Source organism: Alexandromys fortis, unplaced genomic scaffold, assembly GCF_014885135.2.
Source record: "Alexandromys fortis isolate MF-2015 unplaced genomic scaffold, M_Fortis_MF-2015_v1.1 scaffold_0, whole genome shotgun sequence".
Classification (NCBI taxonomy): domain Eukaryota; kingdom Metazoa; phylum Chordata; class Mammalia; order Rodentia; family Cricetidae; genus Alexandromys; species Alexandromys fortis.
Genome location: NW_026067949.1, coordinates 39,971,458 through 39,994,394, shown reverse-complemented (window position 1 = coordinate 39,994,394; position 22,937 = coordinate 39,971,458). Strand labels below are relative to the sequence as shown.

Genomic DNA, 22,937 nt, shown 5'->3' with positions numbered 1-22,937 from the left:
AAGAACCAAAATATTTTATTAATCATAGTAGGAAATTTGTGTAAACCATCACGTATGCACATACTAAAACATAAATATTATTTCATCAAACACTTGTTAATAATATTAAATCGGGTATTATAGAAAAATAATACGGCAAGGGAAAATATACTTTCTTTAAGATGGAAGTATGTAAATTACACTATACTTTTATGAATGCTTCATAGAATATGCTTTCACTCCTGAGTTTTAATTTTGTCAGAAGAGGATATTTTGAAATTCTGTTGGACAATGTGTGAGTATAGTTTGTGTGGATGCCAGTGAAGTTCAAAGTCTTTGACATTGCCATGCTTGTCTTCTGTATGTTTTAACACCACTATTCTAAATATTCCTAGAAACACTTCAATTTTTATTCTCCTAGTTTTTTAATAAAGGTTTATAAGTGGTTATTCTACAACTGTATTTTGTCATGAAATAAACTCTCTTCACAGGAAATGGAAGATTTTGTCCAGTCCTCTGCAGAGCATGGTGTTGTGGTGTTTTCTCTGGGGTCAATGGTCAGCAACATGTCAGAAGACAAAGCCAATGCAATCGCATGGGCCCTTGCCCAGATTCCACAAAAGGTGAGGGGCAGACTATATACTAAGTCTGGGAACATCCTTGAAAGGTCTGATTATAGAAATGGTGGCATGAAAGGTGAAGTTTTAAGGAAGCTCTAATTTCCCTTAGCGAAATTTAGAAATTGATATCCACAACAGACGCTTCAATACTGCAGAAGGTGTTCTTGACTGAGGGTGACTTGGATATAAACACAGTGATCACCGTGGACACATTCTGAAATGCTGGCATGATAACGACATTGCTATGCTATCAAGTCTATGTAGACATGGCCCAACTCTTCAGAGTCACTTGTTCTATTTGTTCATTACTTAAAGTCACTGCAAACATTAGATTTTCAGTTAATTTGTATTTAGTATTTCTATCAGAATAACAGTAAGCAGGTGTTGAAAAAGTTTGAAATGTAGCATGACTCTGCATTCTAATTTTGAAACACACCTGTTCAGTGTGCAGTTGAAATGGCCAATTAAAGGAAGGGAGTCTGAGGCTCTCCAACCGTCAATCAAAGTATACTTTTGGCTTATTGAGAGAAAAATCATTAAAAGAATAAAAAAAAACTATGCTCTTGACTGGTCTGCCAGTATTTGTAGGAGAAAAATCCAAGGGAAAGGTAGATGGGTGTTTCCCTCACAGTGATGTCTGCATCATAAAAGATGAAACTCATGACTCCGCTCTTAACCAGTCAGAGTAAAGTCCTACCACTCAAGGAAGAAATAGGGGGAAAAAAAGAGTCCAAAGGAATCTAAGATAAGATATAAAGTTTCTGATGACTCACTCCATAAAGAATACTACAAGGTAATTTTCTATGGTTTAAATTTGAATATTTATGAGCATTTTCAGTTTTGTATTGGAACAGCCACTCTTTATTCACCTACAATAATTTTTGATGTCATCCTGTAGCTGATTTTTATCAGTCACGTAGCAAATCCATGTTAACCATGAGGCTAATGCTCCATTTTATTAGATTCGTCTGAGAGTTTCCACATTAGTACCTATTGTAGGCCTCAGGTAGGGACTGATTTTTCTGTCAAAGAACATTCTGACCTCTGCAGTAAAATCTTTGCAGTTCATCATGAAAACTGCATCCCTACCAGTCAGTAGGACATAAATTAGTGTCATTAGTTGGAATATTTTTCAATAATAACACTTGTGAATAGCAAATTATGTAGAAGAGACTGCTAAGAATCTTTGCAAAGATTAACATGGTCAGCAATACCCAAATTTATTATAATTCAAGCCTCAAATAGGTCATAAATTTACACCTCCCCAACAAACCTCATAACATGGAGCCTTTGCTGCTTGTTTAACATCTATTGGCTCCGTTTAATGAATTTCTGAGCAAGAGGAATGGCTCAGTGTGCTAACTCTTTTTCAGTGCAGAGTGATCAGCTCAGTCTGAATCCCCCAAAGCCACAGTATTGTATGCGTCTGTAATGCCAACACTCTGATCAAAGATGGAAGGCAGAAATACAATTCCTGTGAGTCAGCAGCAGCAGCAGCAAAAAAAAAAAAAAAAAAAAAAAAAAAAAAAAAGAAAGAAAAATCAAGTAAGAGATTCTGTCTCCAACAGAAGAGAAACCAGAATGGATTTTTGAGGTAGTTTCTCCATTCCACATTCACCTTGGAAGGTTTAAACATGAACCCACACACACGAATTGACTCATATATACTGCGGCACATACAGAACACCCAGGCAGGAAAAAAGAATAAGATAGAGACGGGAGAAGAAATTTCGAATCTCAGTGACAATCTAAGGATGTGGATTCATGCGCAGAACTCTACATGCATTTTTTCCCTGCAATTGGTGATTTGTACGTCTACATTAAGATTCTTAGAAGCCTAAAGCAAAATTGATTTATCGTGAAAAGACAATGATTCCATAGATTTGAACTCGTGTCAATAAAAAAAAACATGAACAATACTTGCACAACCAAAATCAGACCAAATCTGAGCATGCCTAGAGGAGGTGGGTACATTATCCTACCCAAAGCCATAGAATTATTGACAATTATTAGCTTGTGAGAGAGGAAGAGTGTAGGCCCTGGTAAGTAAAGCTTTCTCTATCGGGACACCACATAGCCAAGAAAATTTGTAGTGCACAAATTAGTCTTGAAAGATTCTTTTTTTTTAAGGTTGAAGTTGAATGGATAGAGAAGAGGGTGATTTAGTGAAGAATCAGTTTGTGAATTAATACTACAAAAGTTACTACATGACCTCCTAAAGGAATGAAAAAAAAATATCAGTTTCACTTGATGTGGTTATAATCATCATTTGGGCAACAGATGGAGTTCCAATGTGTAGATATTACAGGCATGTTCTGAGCCTCTTGGTCTACAGCAATAGTTCTACAAAGAACATAAGTCTTTTGGTGAGAAGGCGATACAGCTGGTTGAAGGTTTTATTTTAAGACCTACACTGTCACTGCTTCAGAGGCAGTGGTACTTGGGAGAACAGGCCAGAAAATAAGGCAGAATAGTCAATTTTATTCAGAGATTCAGACAATGTATGCACTGAAGGTTAAGAAAAGTCTTATGAGCAAAACATACATGAGTTAAAGCTGTATGCGATCATAATGAAAAGGGTGGCAAAAACATGCACACAAAGAGCAGGCTATACATTATCTGGATAACAGCAGCAAGCAGTAGTGGTTACCCTGAAGTAGATCCATTCCTTTCTACTACATCTGGGAGAAGGGCAAAAACACATTCCAAAAAATAATAGAATAAGAAAAATGTAAAACAGTTTTCAAACCTTCCATAGTAATGTATAAATAAAATTTGAAAACCCATACAGTTCTGTAACTCTCTTTAAAACTGATTGTAAGTCAGACGTAATATAGTACAGCAAGGATCAAAGCCATATGATTGTTGGCATTGGGTCCTCCCCTGATTTACTGATTGAACAAGAAAAAGAAAGTAAGAAATTAGTGTTGTATGGACCTTATGGTGTAAATAAATCCATTCTAATGGTTTATTCTTTTGTGCTACACTTCCTCTAGGACACAATTGTGTGGTGAAAATAAGTTTAAAGGCAGCAAGGGATCCACACTGTGGGGGCCCAGCAAAGTGGTTCCACTCCACCTTGAGCTTAGGTCAGAGAATCCAAGCCTATTTCTGCTCCTTCAAGGATAGGACAGGAGGTTTTACCCAGGTGTGGCTGCTTACAGGATACTTAGTCTCAGGTGTAGCCACTGAATGTCCTGCTTAAAACATCAAAAAGCTTAATTCAGGTAATAGTGACTTGATATCTCAAGTATTGAAACAAGTAATTGTTCTATATTTCCTTGTGTCACATCAAACCAGTCTCTTTTGCCTTCTTCCCCCTTTTTTGGATTGTGGTGTATACGTATATGAAAAATAAGCATGGGCATATTCAGTATTCACTGGATAACCTCCCTGTTTCTATTCTCTGTCTCCGTATTTCTTTCATATCTCTGCTCCTCCTACCTAATTTTTCTAATCCACATGCCGCTACCCTGGAACATGCAAACCCCGTCAATGCTGAACCCCAAAGGATGTCACCCCAACAGGTGTACCCCAACTTGTGGCTATGACACCACACCACAATATACAAACGCATCTTTTAGTTTAAAACCAAATTGCTATACTTCTTCCTTTACCTCTAAAGATAAAACTAAAGACTATGTAATTCTCTCTCTCCTTTTAGAGTTTTAGATAGACTGGTTAGGTCATAATTGGGCATTTATAAAGTGGTATATAGAAAACTAACAATCCCTAATAATTTGTGAAAGGCATTGAATGTTTTTAAATTGTCTAATGGAAATTTATGTGGGAGGTGGAGTGTTGCTTAGCAGTTGTTCTAGTAACTAGTTACCCCAGATATTACACAACGCCTCACTGCTGTACTTTTTCAGGTGTAGTAATAATCCCATATTTATGTAGAACATCCTGAGCCATGTCATTATGATTTTATATAATTTTTGACTCCTTTTAAAAACCTAAGTCATACTTAGTATTTTTTCCACGTGGGAATATCAGTCTCATAATCCATTACAACTCTTTTCCTATTCCTTTTCATTTTTGACAACCCAATCTTCCATTAAAAGTTTGATTCCGAAGAATGGGTATCATTAGATTGGGAATATAGATCTCTGCATGAGTCTGTTGTAGGAAATATCTTTAAAAAAAATAATCAGAACACGAGTAACGTAAGGCTGCAGGACTTCCATTATGTCTTCTGGACTCATACCTTGTAATTTTGTAGTATTCTGTTTGATACCACATAGTTCTCAACCACATCAGGGTTTAATTCCCCCCCCCAATATGAGCCATTTGGTTGCCATTATTCCATGGTTATAATAGAAACATCAGTCCCATCATATCTAATTAATACTGTAAACATTTCCCTTTAATTTTAATCACAATAATGGTCTATAATTTTCCTTTAATAAGATGTTTAATTCTACAGTCTTATTTGTACTGAGTCTTTGCTCACAAAGCACATTTCTTTGTCAAGGGCTGTACAGACAAGACTAAAAACTGCAATTTTTCTTCTGTCTTAAATGACCAATTTGTAGGTACTACAATTTACCCTGATTAATCTTCATCAAAAACTCCTGTATGAATTGTGATTGCATTCATGGATAAACTACTGCAGCCCAATAAAAGCCCAACTGTTTGAGGCAGTATAAATCCCCAGTTTCTGTGTGTAACCTAAAAGGGCACTGAAGAGAGGAAACGGCAATACTTTAGCAGCACTTCCTTGAATAACATCTTCTAACAAAAGAATAGATTGATTACAAACTGAAGTCTGGCATCAATATTGTTATCTTTGCATCTCTGCCTAGAAAATGATGATTATGTTTAACCAGTCTGAATGTAATAATAAACATAGACATTGCTGGAACAATCTTCTTCTCAGTCTCTCCAGAGTTCTCATTATTTACCGTTTCTGATGTTTTCATCCCTCCTATGGGAGGTATTTAGCTATATTATATTTAAACTTAAAAAGATCTATTTCTGCAGTTTCTGTTTTTGAAATTATAATATAATTACATTATTTGTCATTTTCCTGGCTTGCTCCAAACCCTGTCATATCCATGCTCCCTGCTCTCTTTCATATTCATAGCACCATTTTTATTAATGTTGCCACATATGTTTATGCATATGTAGATACATCTATATTCCTAGATATATCTTATTCAGTCTATATAATGCTAAATTTGGCTCCAGAAATAAAGATTATCTAATCTTTAACAGGTTCTTTGGAGATTTGAGGGCAAAACACCAGACACCTTAGGATCCAATACCAGAGTTTACAAATGGCTCCCACAGAATGACCTTCTAGGTAAGCTTCTCGTAACAAACCTATCCTAGTTGACTTCAAAATCCTTTATATTACACTTAGCGGATGTATTATTTATTTAAGATAAGTTCTGGTATGCAGTTGGTCTTTTTAATACTCATTTTCTCTTAGCTACCATGTACCCAATGTGTTCAACTGGAAATTCGAATTTCATAGTTCAACTCTCAAGTCCAAAGCAATTCTGCAAAATATCTCTCTGGAAATTTAGTTTCTTCTTGCTCTGAGACAAGAAAACATTTCACTGAGGTTATGAGTATAAGAATATTCACATAGGTTTTCTTGGGATGAGGAGGGAGGGGAAACAGCAGTATTGATGTAAACTAAACTAATATATTTAATTAATTAAAAAAGAATCTTCATGTAGAAAATCTCCTTTCAGTTCCAGATAGTGCACATTTCTCAATTCATGTCTAAGACTGCTAATTAATGTCAACCTGAATTCATGTTATTCTAGGTCATCCAAAAACCAAAGCCTTTGTAACTCATGGTGGAGCCAATGGAATCTATGAGGCGATCCATTTTGGAATCCCTATGATTGGCATTCCTTTGTTTGGCGAGCAACATGATAACATTGCCTACATAGTAGCCAAAGGAGCAGCTGTTTCGTTAGATTTCAGAACAATGACAAGGGCAGATTTGCTCAATGCATTGAAGGCCGTCATAGATAATCCTTCGTGAGTATAACCTTTTGAAATATATATATGTTGTTATTTGTTTATCATTAATTGTGATTCCTACTGAAGGTCAAAGGGGCAACCATTATCCTGAAGGCAAGAATAATGGAAGGTACAGAGACAAATTAGGGTATGAATCAGTGTCATAGGTTTTTCTCTCTTTTTGATACTACTTTTTGTGTCCATGTTGTGCTCTATGTTTCTTTCCTATGAAAATCAGACTGGTCCTAAATGTGCAATCTTTCTACTTCATCCTCTAAACTGCTTGGCCAATAGGCATATGCCACTAGCTCTGGCCAATTTTTAATTTTAATTCTTTTAGGTAAGTAATTGGTCAGATATTTAAGGATAATATAAATCTTAAGTAGCCAATAAGTGAAGTGAAAAGAAATGTTAGGAATGGTGACAGATGTTACCTAGAAGCCAAAGGAAAATATTACAACAGAGAAACCTGAATGCTGCGGAAGAGATAGGTAACTATTACGGAAGTTGTAACTTTCTGAATTGAAATAGCATGTGTAAATTATAAGTAAAAAATGAGGATTATTTAATGAGAATAAATACATAATGTTCTCATTTTACTCTGTAAATAAAGAAACCCTAAGATTTCTATATTACAATTGCTAATTGTGCTACATAAAACTGGCATTAGAGTTGATGAGTCATGTCTCTATATTACCCTTCTCCTTTTTATACTCATCAATAATTATTTCAGCATTAGAATCAAATACACCCACAATACTTCAATGCAAAATTTTTACAAGTCTTACTTCTAACATTACAATGATAACAAGAAATGAGTATCAAAAATAATAGCAACAATTAGGCTTGAAAGATGGCTTTGTGGATAAGATAAGGTCTACCATAGCAGAGGACCGGAGTTCTGTTCCCAACACTTACATCAGTTGGTTACAAACGTCTGTAACTCTAACTCCAGCAGATCTCATAACACATATATACACACACACAATCACACGTTTTCACACACACACACATATATATATTTAAAAGTAATAGTGAGAATTTATTGTAATTCTATTTAACAATAAGAGTAATGAAATTAATAAGAAATCCCAGTACAGTAACAGGGAAGAAAATTATTCTTCCTATCAATTTTATCAAATATGTGATAACATTAATTAGAAATGCATAAAAGAAGTGAGAAAAAACTATCAGAGCTAATTAATAAGAAACAGAACATATTTGCAATAATGACCACTAACGATTGCTATATGTTCCACAAAAATCTCATTTCAATCTTGATCACCTTTATACAGATATGCACAAACATGGAGACAAGAGAAAAATTTGTCTTATACTTATGCATCCTGACACTAGTATACAGTTTGGTCACAAAGTTTACTATTAATTGCTTATGGGTAACTGAAGTTTAACATACTCAAATAATATCTCATTTTAGTATATTTTGAATTTAAGGCGTAGCTCTGTCGAAACTCTACTTTAGAAATTTTTGATGGATTTTTTTCATTTTTTTACATGTTTAATCTTGCATGGTCAGGGAGCTCAGTCATGCCTCTGGAAATCTTCCTAGTCATGAACATAAAGAATACACAAAAATTGTACAAGTGCATTTTTTCATAATTTATATAGGTTGATGTCTATTTTCTTACTTTCAGCTATAAAGAGAACGCTATGTGGCTTTCAACCATTCATCATGACCAGCCCATGAAACCCCTGGACAGAGTCATCTTCTGGATTGAGTTTGTCATGCGCCACAAAGGGGCCAAGCACCTGAGGCCACTTGCACACAACCTCACCTGGTACCAGTACCACTCTCTGGATGTGATTGGATTCCTACTGGCCTGTGTGGCAGCCATAGCTTTCCTTTCCATAAAATCCTTCTTATTCATTTATCGAAAGTTTGTAAAGACGGGAAAGAAAACGAAGAGAGAGTAGAGCTCATTGAGAAGGCACATCAACTCCATTTCAGCATCGTTCTAGTTTATGAATGGCCTTCTGAACATTCACTGATCACTCTATCAAGGCATATCTTCATTAAAGGGGAAAGGAGAAATAATGCAATTATAATCTCACAAAATAAAAGACATAATGAAAAGAAAAAAAGCTGAGCAAATGATAAGGAACAAGCTAGTAAGCAGAGTTCCTCCATGGTATCTGCTTCAGTTCTGCCTCCTGAGTCCTGCCTTGAACCCCTGGCCTACTTTTCCTCAGCAATGGACAGGGAGCTAGGAGATGAAATAAACCCTCTTCTTTATCAAACAAAAACAAACAAAAATGAAAATTTAAAAACTAAGGAGTGGCCTCACCATTATTCAGGGCATGCAGCATTATGATGAGCAAACATGTGGTGGAGAGGTGAGAGAGAAAGGGAAGTGGGAGCAGTTTGTTCTCTGTGAAGACAGGTGGGACAGTAGATGTGAAGGCAGCAAGGAACGGCCTGATGAGAGAGGCCTGCACTGCTATCTGAGGCCATGGTGTTATCTGGACCTGTGCTGCGGCAGAGGGCCATGGCCCTTCTGTAGCAGGGGTCTGTGACAATGTCCATGCAATGTGGACCTCCTTGGTCTGGGCTCCCATTTAAGGCCATGATGTTGTCTGAGTACGGTGCTGAGTTGATCCAGCCACCACACAGTAGCACCAGCAGTGATACAAGTGCAAAAAAGATGGCCCTGTTCCTAGCCTGGGCAGTGTGGGAGAGCTGGCCCCGATGGTGTGGGCATGGGAGAGCTAGATCCACCAATTGCTGGCCACAATACTAAGGTGAGCTCATGCTGCAACATGGCTGTGAACGAAGGTGAACGATCTGACCTCATGACATAGTGTAGGAAAGCTGGTCCAGCCCCCTTATCTGGGCAGTGCCAGAGAACTCTGTGGCATGGGTGAGAAAGTGCTAGCCCTCATGGTGTGGGTACAGGAAAGCCTGCCTCACACCTTGCCTGGGCATCATGGGAGACCTAGCCTTGGTGACGAACTCAGCTAACACTCAGGACCAGATCCTCAGCTTTGAGCTGGTCCACACAGCAAATAGCACATCTATGAGCTGCTGGAGTTCAAGGGACAGGTCCTGCAGAACCAAAGTCGCAGGATCTCCATGACACAGGGAAGCAACATGAGAGCCCAGAGGAGTCTCAGAGAGGATCCAGCATCGGTAGTGTAGCAGAGCCCAGAGTCCTTGAACCAGTCCAATGACTCATTGCAGTGAACATTCACAAGTAAAGCTGTTTGTTTAAAGAGTACACCGTTTGACACACTGTGAGACACTGCACCTTCTACCATGAGACTTTTTTGTAATTTTAATTTTCTATTGTCTTTTGGGGAGGGAAGTTACAAGGGTGGAAGGCAGAACTGAAAAACCTGAAAATGGGTGTGGCTGCAGTGTATGATATGAAATTCAAAGAATCAATAAAAAATTGTGGGAAAAATTTAAACAAGGAAATAACTGTTATTCTTTTATGAAATAATAGTGTGACAAAAATTTAAGCAAGTATGGATCTCATCCGCAAAGCCCTCCTCATATTCAGCTGGGTGTTGTGTAGTTACTGTGTTTGAGGGAGTTAGTTCAACAATTAATTCAAAAATCAATAACTGACAAATTTCATACATCTCATCATAATATCCTACTGATGATTGCCTCAGAACAGGAAAGACAATGTTAAGAAGACTTGAAGAAAAGAATGATATTGTGTTGTAAATAATGGGAAAAGATGTAAATGTAGTTTTTTCTTTTTGTTTTGTTTTATCTGTTGATTTTACTTTAATTTTTTGTTTGATTTTATTTTTTTCATTTATTTTCCACAGAAACCACAGTTTCCCCCCCCCTTCATTCACCTCCTTTCTACCCTCCATCTGTGCCTCCTCTATTAAAAGAGGCAAGTCCTCCATGGGAGTCAGCACAGCATGGACTATCGAGTTGAGACAGAACGAAGATCTCCCTGATCCATCAAAGCTGGACAAGGCATCCCAATACAGGAAATAGGTTCCAAGGATCCAGCTCAAGCATCAGGGATAGGTCATGGTCCCACTGCTAGGCACCCCACAAAAATACAAAACTTTACAACTGTCACCCACATTCAGAGGGCCTAGGTTTGTCCACTGCAGGCTCCATACCTGTTGGTCCAGAGTCATGAGCTCCCACTAGCTCAGGTCTGCTGTTATCTGGGTTTCCCATAACGATCTTGATCCTGCTGTTTCCTATGAAAATGTTGAACGAGACAAAGAAAGTTCTATATTTTATTAATTAGGAAATGCATTCTTTGGCAAAAAAATGTTTCTCCTGTTAGCATTTTTTTCAAAGATTAAAGTTTAGGGTTAAGTTTGAATGTTGCTCTCAAAATTGCACTTTGCTCATCAGCTGTACCGTTTTGAATTAGGTAAACAATTAGAAATAAGGATGTAGAGAGCATGGCCAGTGGGCTGTGAGGAGCTCAGCAATTAGGATGTCTACATAAGATTTTTCTTTTGAATATACTCGATTTATTCACAGCAAAAATTTCTTATAATATCTTGTTAATAAAAGTGTAACAGATACCTCACCAAGCATGAAACAGTTGCCAGTCAGAAAATGCTGCTGCAGGGTTCCATTGGGGAATCTCCTCCCATGAGGATGCTTAGTAAACTATCTATGGTCTGGACACATGCCATGGTGATGACCTTCAGCTGTGTCAGGCCGACACAGGAGGGAGTCCAGAAATACCCTGAGAAACAAGGAGAACCTGTGTGCTTAGCAACAGTGTTGGAAGTTCGATGGTAAGGAAAGCTATGGTCACACAGTCTAGGTTCAAAGTCCTCAACACAAAGGCTTGAGGAGATCTTCTCAGGAGGGTCATGGCATGTGATCTACAATCAGACCATATTTCTCCTGCTTGTATATTAGAGCAGTCATGTCCCTATACTAGAGAATGGTGGACAGAATATACTCTGAGTCCAGGTACCTATGCAACCAAATGTATTTAAGGCACCCAAATCAGCCATATAAGAAAGAATATCTTTATCTTTGTCTGAAGTAGGAAAATATAAAATAATTAGTAAAAGCAAAAGGTAAAATCAAAGGCATTCATAAAGTCCATTATAGTACCAAAGTACACATAATATTTTGAGAAAATACACACTAACCTTTAGATTATCGTCCTAGTGATGTGCTAAGATTAAATACCTGCAAAATAACTCTGCGTTTATTGTTTTCTGTTTCTGATTAGAGCTCACAGTTCTGAGAAATCAAGTGGAATTAATGTATGACTATAGGAATTTGAGAATTTGACCTGAGGATATATTAAATCCATTGCGTCTTTTTTACACTCTTGTGTATATACTAATTCCCTGTCTGGTAATTCACTCCGCTGAGCTGAAAATTTAACATTAGTTAAGATTATCTTCAGATGTACTTCTTTCTCTTCTTTGTCTTCTCTGTCTTAGCCTCTCTCTCTTGTTGCAGAAAAATCACAAATCACAAAGTAGAATTTTAGTGGGTTCCTTTCTTTTAGTGTGTATATGTGCAGTGTTGATTATTAAATATTCATGAAGATCCTCCCTCCAGTTAGCGACTACTAACAAGATCATGACAGTCTGTAACACCTGAAAGCTATGTTTAAGCTAGGTACACGCAAGTGCTGATTATGTGGGATTCCCTTCTATATGCTTTGAATATTATTAGTTTATAAAGAATCTGTCTTCTGTATTCTGGCAGGGCAGAATAGAAGTAGGCGGGAAAAACTAAACTGAATTCTGGGAGAAAGAAGGTAGAGTCAAGGAGAAGCCTTGTAGCCCACCAGAGACAGACTCCTGACAGAATCTTATTAGTAAGCCACAGACATATGGCAATACACAGATTGATAGAAATGGGTTAAATTAGAATATAAGAACTAGCCAATAGGAAGCAAGAGCTAATAGGTCAAGCAGTGGTTTAATTAATACAGTTTCTGTGTGGTTATTTGGGGCTGAGCAGCTGGGAAAACAAGGGACCTCCCTACAACACGCTGATTGTGTTCCCATTATTGTGTTAGATTTTCTTACTTGCTTACTTGTGTGATGTTTTAGGGTTAGTTTCCAACTTCTTGATTTATGCCAGAACTTGTAGGTGGAAACTGCATGTTCATTTCCTGACCACCCAGACCCAAAATAATCACACAGAAACTATATTAATTGCAATATTCTTTGCCCAATAGCTTAAACCTATTTCTAGCTAGCTCTTATATCTTAAATTAACCCATTTCTATTATTTTATATTTTACCATGAGGCTCGTGGTTTACTGGCAATGGCTGTACCTTACTTTTTCCTCTATTTCTGCTTGCAATTTCTGTCTTGCTCTCCTCTGACCTATCATAGACCAAGAGGATTCTTTGGTCATTAACCAAGAAAAACAACACATATACAGAAAGGCTTCCCACATTAGGAGCTAGTTTCTTTTTATTGACATGAGATTATGTATACGTAGTTGTGTGGTTTCTGTGAGTTTGAATTCTGCCATCTCTATTACTTCTGTTAATGAGTAGTAAAGGGTGCTTTCCATATTTGAATTCAGAGCCAATCTTACACATATCAACTAGCATTTAATCATTATAAAAAAGAGTAAGTAAATTTTAAAAGAGTTCCTTTTTTCCATGAGTTTATAAAATGTCCACTTTATATGTCTTGCTTTATGTCTTTCATTATTTGCACCAAATAAAATTTACCTATAATTTCTTGTATAAACCTATACCTTTATCAGGGCATCTTTTGAATCTAGCACTTGGTCAGTTCTGACAGGTCTACCATAAAAATTATTGACATTGGAGATGATTTTATGCAATTTACATATAATCATTTCAACCAAAATTTGGGGAATGTTCACAAAAGATCAAAGGAGTAGAAATAATTCTAAAATAAAGAAATGTCTACTATGTAGTACTTTTCATGCCTTCCATATATGATGGCCATATTCTCATTGCTTTGGATTTGAACTGGTAAGTTATGAATACAGATGGGAACTCATGTGGACAATGGGTGTGGTTATGTCTTGTACTGTTGGCCTATAGAATCATGCTATGCTTATAGGCAATGTAGTTACCATGACATATTATGCATTAGCAGAAAAGATTGGCCACAGCAAAGTACTAACTAAAAGATATGACAAATTTTTTTATGATCTCTCCAATATCATTGCAACACCATAACACAGAATCCAGTAGAATACATAGGACTAATACTCATCTACTTCATTAATAAGAAGTTCTAGTGCTTTGTTAATTTAATTTTAGATATGATGTAGAAAGTACCCAAAAGGATATTCCTTTGGATATAATAGAGCTTTGCATGTATAAAATATAAACAAAAATAAAAAATTAAACAAGATTTTAACTAATAAGTAAAATGGAAGAAGTATTCATATCTTCTAGTTTTCACTGTTTTCTCTGTATATTACTTGGTTTACTACATCAAGAAGTTTAATAAGATTTATTCACAAACACACAGGCACACAGCTAATTGAGAAGAGATAATACCATTATTATCTGTGGAAATCAAATGAAATCCTGAGCGAATTTAATGCTTGTTCTTGACATAAAAGTGTCACAGCACCAAAAAATGTACATAATGCAAAAAATGGTACCAAGAAGTAGGGCTATTGAGGTGATAAGTCTGATCATGTTTCTTCAGGGACTAATTACAAGAGGAATATGGAGGGGTTGAATCAGAACGGTGTAAGTAGAGATTAATGGGCTATTGGGCTATTGTAGTAGAAATCAGGAAGAATAGAATGTAGGGAAAATGTAAACTGAGGCTTGACTCACCAGAGTACAGAAAGGAAGGACGACTCTAAGGGCAACTGGATTCTAGGCCATTTAAGTCGTATTTTGCCAAAGAATCTAGCTGATTCTGCCCATGTGCCTAGATGCTGAATGAAGACAAATTAAATAGTAGGGAAGTCATTTGTTTGGCAGAAGAAATTTTAAGACAAATTGCATCAGAACATGGTATCACAACTTCTTGCTGCTTTAATTCAGATCTGCACTGAGATATAGTAGACAGTTATGAAAAATGGGAAAATTGGCAAGGAAAGCAGTATAAGAAAATTTTAAGAAACCAGCAAGAAGGGTATTGAATAAGTAGTTGTAATTGTTGAAGAGGTTAGCACCATTAGGAAGGAATCATGTGCCTTTTACTGGTCGCACTCAAACAGTGCTTTGAGGCATAACTCACACATTGAAAGCTCTATCTTATGAAAACTCAAAGCAATTAGAAAAGAAAGACTCTAACTGAAGACTACTAAACAAAGTGCTCCTTCACAGAAAAAAGGAGCCCAGAAATGTATTTAGTTAGGGTTTGTATATCTTCAGATACAGCTGTTGTCCAAGGTCTTTGGGGCACATACTTATCATATCTCAAAATCTGGAAGCATCATTCACATAGTGGTAGTTTTGCCTATAAAAGCAATACAACATTAAGATGATAATGAAGGCATTTCTGGAGTTGGTTATATAAATACCCTGTCTTGAGATGAGCATTCAGTTGCCACTCATTCTCAGCATATTGAGCAGACATGCTTCATTTATACTTGTTCATTGTAAAGAGGGGCTTCTCTGGTTAAGGATGAGAGTAACGTTTGTCCATGTATCTAAACATTGAGTTCAGGATTCTGTAAATGTTGGCTAAGAGAAGCAGAATATGAAGAAGGGTAAAATTTTTCTTCTCTGTGGAACATGTTATATGCTAAGTAAAAAATTTGGGCTTCATTCTTTGTAGTAAGATCTATTTGTAGGCTGTCAGCTTACAAAATATATCTACAAATTAAGGTATGCATTTTATATTTACAAACCAAAGAAATAATACTAATGTCAAGTGCTTACTATCTGATGCAATTTCTGTATGTACTGCTTAATCCTAGCTCAGAATTAAGTTATTAGAATTAATTAGGATTAATAAAACAGAAAATCCTAATCATTTTCTGACTTAAAGGGTTGATACAAGCTTCCACACGGGCTAAATGGTGTTTCTTATACACAATTCCAAGAGGACTCAAAATATGTATTGAAGATTATTTGGAAGGGATAGGAAAACAGGGGTTTAAGAGAAGGTCCAAAGTTGAATAATCCTTCAGCAAGAACTTTAAAACTGGCAGAGAGTTGAGTATCTGAAAACAGCTGTGTTTTTTCAGTGAAATGATTCAGTCCCAACAGGCAAAGGGATGTATCTACTTCTCAGTGTTTATGAGAAGGAGTTTCTGCACTAACAACTTGTTAATATGTGGCCTGTGCGGTGTGGAAGAGGCCGAGGAGACACAGGCTATGGGGCATAGCTTGCTCTTTGGGTAGGGCATTGGGAATGGTTATAGTGTGGCCTATAAGATATAAATTTAATCAGGCTTGTGAGGAAATCCCTTCAGCCAATAGATTTGACTATTTTATTTTAATCTACAATGCAGGTTTTCTTTGGATCTGAGCAATGAGGAGAACAGTGTAAATTATTGTCCTTGTTAAACCTTTTGGGTTTAGGTCTTGATGAAGATTTATACCCTCACAACGTCCTTTTAAGTGTGACACTCTAATTCAGAGAAGAGAAACAATTTTAAATTTATCTGACTGCAACAAGGTCTATAAACAATATTAAAAATTCCCTTTTAATGCAGAGCAGTGGTGGTACATGACTTTAACCCCAGCACTTGGGAGGCAGAAGTAATCAGATCTCTGTGCATTTGAGGCCAGTGTGGTCTACAAAGTGAGTTCCAGGCCAGACTCCAAAGATACAAAGAAAACCTGTGCCTCAAATAAAGACATAGTTCATCTTTTCACTTTTCTTATCAAGTAAGGTTTCTACTACACATGCATATTCCAAGTTATTTGCAATGTTTCATTCACCATTTTGTGACTTTAGAAGCAAAACTTGGAGCTGAAAGAAGTTGCCTATTCAAATTAGCCCAGCACATAGTTGGTATAAGCAAGAAGACCAGAATTTTAAAGACAGATGTCTACATAGCTAGAGGAACTGGAGAAGATGGGTTGGAGAGAAGTTTCAAAATTGAATCATCCTTCAGGCAGAAAACTTTATTTACACTGGCTGATAGACATCAGAGCCCATCAGGGTCCTCAGTAAGATGATTCAGTTTTATCAAGGGAAAAGAAATGTTTACTCTTAAAATTTATAAGATTTATAAGGTTAGCTTGGATGCTGTATATGAAACACTGTCTCTAAAGAAGGGACAGATGGAGAAAAGGAAGAGGAAGCAAAGGAAGATGAGTCCCATTATCAGTTTGAATAGAGTTTGCTAGTCCAAACATGTGAATAATTTTCTTGAGGGACAATTTAAATAGCTCTATTATTTTCTCAGTTACTATTGGGAATGTCTTTGATAAGCATGAGAACATGTCTCTGAATACTAATAAAATTTAAAATGATATTTGTTTGAAATATTTGAATAGTTTATTTGCCATTCTTAAATGAAACTTAACTTCTAAAATGTTGTATCTGTTTGTTAATCCTATTCTCATCCTATAACTCTTTATTATCATATAATTGATATCAGATATAATCCTTTGAACAGTCGATCCTTTGTGGCTGTTTCTAATAGGCCCATATTAGATATGTTAATGTATCCATATATTAATATGTCTCCTATATAGGTATTCTTCAACAAATTTTACTATGCTCAAACAATTTTGTGGTTGTTCTGTTGCAACTAAAACTTAAAGTCCCTATCATCAGTCTCACGGACTCTTGAAAACTTGAGCTCATTGCACAACATGAAGGCAGCTTGACAGGTTAGAAAATGTCTCTACAAAGCTGCTCAGTTGTCCTAAAACTCTTCCAGACAGCTTGGATTGTCTCTCCTTCCTTCAGGTTATTTATCTTGTAAGACAGTATATCATAATAATTCTTACTGTTTATAAGATGTTATAGAGGGTCAAGTGAATCTAGTTGGTCTCAGAGAGTTCTTGAAATTTTTTGAGTTGTTAACTTCCTAGACTCAAGAAGCTGTCTTAGAGGATAGGATGTTTCAGTATCCATCAGAACATCCTGAGTCTAGAGAGCTTTCCTGTAGGATGAAATGTTTTTCTTTTCTCAAGATATTCTTGATCTTAAGGAACTTCCCTAAAAGATGGAAGATTTTGTTGTAAAAACTGTATTCTTTTAAACACTGCCTAGCCCATTATATGTAGCCTCTTCTTGACTAACCCTCACAACTTGCTCTAACCCATATCTCGTATTCTGTGTAGCATCACGAGGTCAGTCATGGCTTACTGGGAAAGATTCAGCTTGTCTGACTCTGGCGATTTCATGGCAGCTCTCTATCTCTGCCTTCTTTCTCCCAATATCCAGTCCTGTCTTCCCTGCCTATCTAAGTTCTGCCCTATTAAATGGCCTAGGCAGTTTCTTTATTTGACCAATGACAGCAACACATAGAAAGAAGACCCTCGTACAACAAGATTTTATCTCAGAGAAAATTGGCACATGAAGGCATCACAATTATCGCTCATTAAAACCTAATGACAAGTTAAAGGTTGGGAAAGCCATTGGTCTGGGGAAAATAGCAGGAAGATGAGCCTAATAGAGGTCCATCTTTGGAAGTCAGTTCTCTCTTGTTAAGTCACGCATGTATATGATCATAAGTTCACTTCGTCTACATAACCCAAAACAAGGAGCAATTTGTCAAAAAAAAAAGACTCTGAAAAACACTTAAGGTTTATTGTCTAGGCAACAAACATCCTCTAAGGACAATGGATAAGCAATTACCCCTACAAAATAAGTATGACAGGAGTGTCTCATGGCCTGCTCCTCCCTAGTACAGGAACTGCCACATTCTTTGTGTTCACTGACATTGGTGCCATTCAAACAAATAAGATTTCAGAGTTCAGATTCCATATTTGCATCTAAAAGTAGGTCAGGTGTGAAACAGTCTCTAAATTTCTTCTAATAAACAACATATTTCATTGCTTATGAATTTAGTGTTACTCAATTTCTCAGAACATAGATAAAACACAATCAGATTCTTCATAAGAATGGAACATAAATGTCACTAACACAGAACCTGATGAAATCATTATCATCTACCAAAACTCCATGAACCCAGCCTACACTGTTCACAGTTTGTTTGTTTTTTCAATTTCTGGTCTTCTGAACTACAATCTAAATGTCCCACAGAATTTGGTTACAGAATTCTAGAGTCTTGCACTTTCATATGTCCAGATTTTTCCATATTTCTTTTTGAAAGATCATTAGACAAAGACTTATGTACCTTAAAGAGAGGCTATCAAAGTAAAAAGGCCACTTATCATTAATTTCCTGTGTTGGCTACTATTTTCATTATCATAACGTTACAGCCTACAAAAAGTCAACTTAGAAGAGGAAGTATTTACTTGTAGAGGCATTTCCAAAGAATATTTACCTTTTAGTTCCACAATATAAAAGGAATAGCTGTTCAGGCTCTCACCAACATGAGTATTCTCATGGATTCAATGACATGATGGACCTCAAGAGCTCAAAATATGCTCCAACAAAAACCGTTCCTCCTATAACTTCCTTTTTTGTCAGGCACTAACCTAATGATGACACAAGTAAGTAGTGAGCGGATCTTGTTTTTAAATAACAGAGACTTATCAATATTGTCTTTTATTGTGTTTAGGTAACTGTACAACCATCATTCTAAGAGAGTATTTGAGAAGTGTCTATACAGCATCTTTGGCTGTAGTAAGTATTGATATTGGTGTTTTCCTGTCCTAGGCTGAATGGGTTGTGCACTTCTATTGTAAGTTACTATTCAACTTTCTAACACTACTAGTCTTAGTAAGGCTTAACCAGTTCTGGATATGTGAAAATTGTCATTTTCTACAGGTTATGTAGCATGGAGTCACCATGTTGAGTCCAGGAAGTTTCCTTCACAAATGTAATATAATAGATAGGATGCCAAACTGAAAGTTTACGGGATTGCTAGGCACACCAGGAGCCTGAGGTAGAACATAATGTAATTTAATTTTTTTCAGAAGAGAACATTTGCAATATTTGTTGCTCAAAGATATGAATATACACAGTGCTGATGCCCATGAGGACGGGATGATTATGACAGCAATGATTATAGCCTGTGCTTAATCAGTAGTGCTTATGTCTCCAATAATGCTTCATTTTCCTCCTAGATTAGTAATGATTCGAACAGCATTTTATCTGCTATTGATATTCAAGAATAAAACAATTTCTGTATCCACAGGAAACGGAAGAGTTTGCACAGAGTTCTGGGGAACAGGGTGTCATGATGTTTTCTCTGGGGTCAATGATCAATAACACAACACAAGATAGGGCCAACAGAATTGCATCAGCCCTTGCACAGATTCCACAAAAGGTAAAATGAGGTCCTCATGGAAGGCAATTATCTACTTAGTTTACTCAAGTCTGGAAAGGGGTGACACGGGAAGGTTCCTTTATGTAAAATGAAGTATTATGATTGCCCTTAGTCAGGTTAGAAACAAAAATAAAGATGGCAGATTCTACAGAATGTGTTTTTGATGATAATAACCCTGACCTAAACATTATGATCTCAGGGAAGCGTGGTGAGTGAGTGCAATCTAAACTTCTCTAGTTTGATGATACTGGGAGCAAAACTATCCAAATATAACTAAATTCTCAGTGGTCACTTAAACCTTTTCCTTGAGTCTTATTTGAATCTAGATATTCAGGGAAAATGAAACTTTATTTAAAACCTTATTAGCAGATATAGAACAATATCTGTCTTCCAGGTCAGCAGTAGCATAGAGACTTCCTATTTTTCCCTCCCCTCTTCATGAGAATGCTGAACTAGGAGACGTCTCAGAGAATGGAAAAGAAACAGTTCACCATCTCAGTCCCTTTGGACCCTGTTCATTGGGGGGGGGGGGGAGAAAGAGTCGGCCATTCTAGAATCTGCCAAACCTAAAACAGAACAGTGTAAATGAGAAGGTGAAATGGTCCCTGTCCTTCTAGTGAACCACACAAAGTCAAACATTGTCTATGGCACTTTGTTTCTAACCTAGAAGAGTAAGTGTGTTTCATTTAGGAAGAAATGGAAGCTAAGAGATAATCCAGTAGAAATAGGATTGATACCAGGAAAATCCAGCTGACTCTCTTCATGAGCTATATGAAGATAATTTACCACATCTGAACTTTAACGTGGAGTATGTAGGAACTAGATTTTAAGTTTCTATCCCATGAAGTCTCCTTGTAATACCTCATACTGGTTTTCCCTGAGATCCTGAAGAAAGGTTTAAATTTATTGTTGCAAACAGATATTGAACATGTAGGTAAAGCTCTCATTTACAAGGGTGTTTGGGATTTCAAAATAAGCACCATTTGTGTTGTCTGACTATGGAACTGCTTGGCATTTCACAAAGTGCATTAACCCTGAAGTGTTTTGCCATCTATCGTATGGGTCAGATGCAGCATCCATTAGGATTTTAAATTATATCTACGGCTACTAGCACTTATGAACAACACAACAGGTTCCTTTCCCGCATGAAAGGAATATCCAGAATACGCGACAGTGATATGACTCGTGTGATGAAGTGCTCTGCACTTCCTGTAATGCCTAAGTAAAACCGGTGCCTCAAACAACGATGAGTAATATTAGACTTATTTTTTCATATGTTAAAAGAAATTATGTCAGTTGCTCTTTGTGGTTGTTATTTTTGTGCTAGAGGCAAACCTCCTCAATATGCAGAAGGGCACAAGCAAGCATGGGGAATTTCATGCCAGCAACTAAGTCACTCGTAGTGACTGGACAACTTAAACACATGGACTCTGTTAGGTTATGGCCAGGATAGGATAGACAGAAACTCCATTCTCTGATTATTCATAGTGGCACCTTTTCCAAAGAACTTGTAAATGGAGAAAAATTGTAAATGTGGAATATTTGTCAAAATAAGTAATGAATAGCAAAAAACAAGTGTGAAACCCTATTAAAATAATAGGGCGAATGAATATAAGTAAGATCTGTGTTTTTTTAAACCGACATGAAATTAATAATGGAAAATTAGAATAATTGTAGTAAATACACATAAAGTTTAATCATTCTTCCTTGCAGATGACTTATGAACATATAAACTTTTCTTAAACATATTCATGTTTCATTAACTCTCTCATGTGTGCACATAACTGCACATAAAAATCCATAATGACATTCGACCTGATTAAATGTAAAGAAAAACATAGATGGTATTGTCATACTCTGCCTTATATTTTGATAGTTCTTATTGTTTAATGTCAATTTACCTGCTTTGTACACCGGGGATTCAAATGGCATTTAGCTATGCACTGTCAAATTTCTAATATACATTATTTTAAGTTTTGAAATCTTATATAAATTATTGTCTAACTTCTAACAGGTGTTTTGAATATTTAAGGTTATGAAAGAAGATACATTAGGTCCCAATACCAGGTTCTTCCAGTTTGTCCCTCAGAAGGACCTTCTGGTTAAGACTCTGGGAAACCAAAGCATGAGCAACAAACTAAAGAGTGATAGGAAGCAAATTGATTTGTTTCAGAAAAGTCAAAAATAAAACCAATTTTTAAATATTTTTTGCTTGAAAGAAAATGAAATTTGAGCTGGCATTGTGTGTTTGTATTCCAGGAGCAAAGTGTGCATTGTAAAATAACTGCCTGTTATAGGGAGCATTGTGTTCTTACCTTGGCTTTTACTGATTCAGTTTTATACCTGTTCCATTTTCTAAAGCAGAAATATTTCAAAACCACTAAGAAACATTAATGATCAATGACATATTGCCCTTTACAAAAAGTTCACACTGTTTATCAAACAACAATACAGCAAACTGTTGTGTTTTCACTGCCGGGTTTCTCTGTAGCTTAAGAGCCAGTCCTGGAAGTAGTTCTTGTAGACCAGGCTGGCCCCAAACTCACAGAGATCTGCCAGTCTCTGCCTCCTGACTGCAGGGATAAATGTTGTGTGCTACCACCTCCCAACTACAACACAGCACTATGATTGCCATGGTATTCCTGGATCAATACAGCACTCTAGTTTCCATGGATGCCCCGGCACAATACAAAACTCTGGTTGTCATGGTTGTTCTAAATGCCCTAAAAAGGCTTGTGTCAGACTTGGTACATGTGTTATTAATCATTTTCCTTTGTGAAATACTTCATTTTTGAGGAAACCATACACAGGTACTATATTTTCATCCTTTTCAGGCTCAATTCTGCTTCCTTCAACTCCTGCTTTGCCCTCTACCATATCACTACGCCACTGAGTCCTATTTTTGATGCTGGTTATATACACATGTTTAGGGCTGACAATGAGTACTGGATAATAGATCAGGGAGGTCATACTGGAGAAACCTGGCTCTCCCCATCTTGACAGCCATTGATTGTTCACAGTTTTCCCTATAGCAATAGGACTTTGTGAAATTTTCTCC

General features: G+C 36.6%; 1 protein-coding gene across 4 annotated transcripts in view; it reads left to right on the top strand.

Annotated features, from left to right (window-relative positions):
• Positions 1-22,937, top strand: part of LOC126506295 (UDP-glucuronosyltransferase 2B17-like) — a 252,277-nt gene that overhangs the window by 5,268 nt on the left and 224,072 nt on the right. The window contains exons 3-6 of one of the 4 annotated variants that reach the window (XM_050149756.1): positions 471-602; positions 5,817-5,904; positions 6,377-6,596; positions 8,234-9,834. The exons of the other annotated variants lie outside the window; for them this stretch is intronic. Of the exons in view, the coding sequence (XP_050005713.1) occupies positions 471-602; positions 5,817-5,904; positions 6,377-6,596; positions 8,234-8,513 (720 nt within the window). The 3' untranslated portion in view covers positions 8,514-9,834. Of the gene's footprint in view, positions 1-470; positions 603-5,816; positions 5,905-6,376; positions 6,597-8,233; positions 9,835-22,937 lie in introns of those variants that run through there. 4 annotated transcript variants of the gene reach the window in all.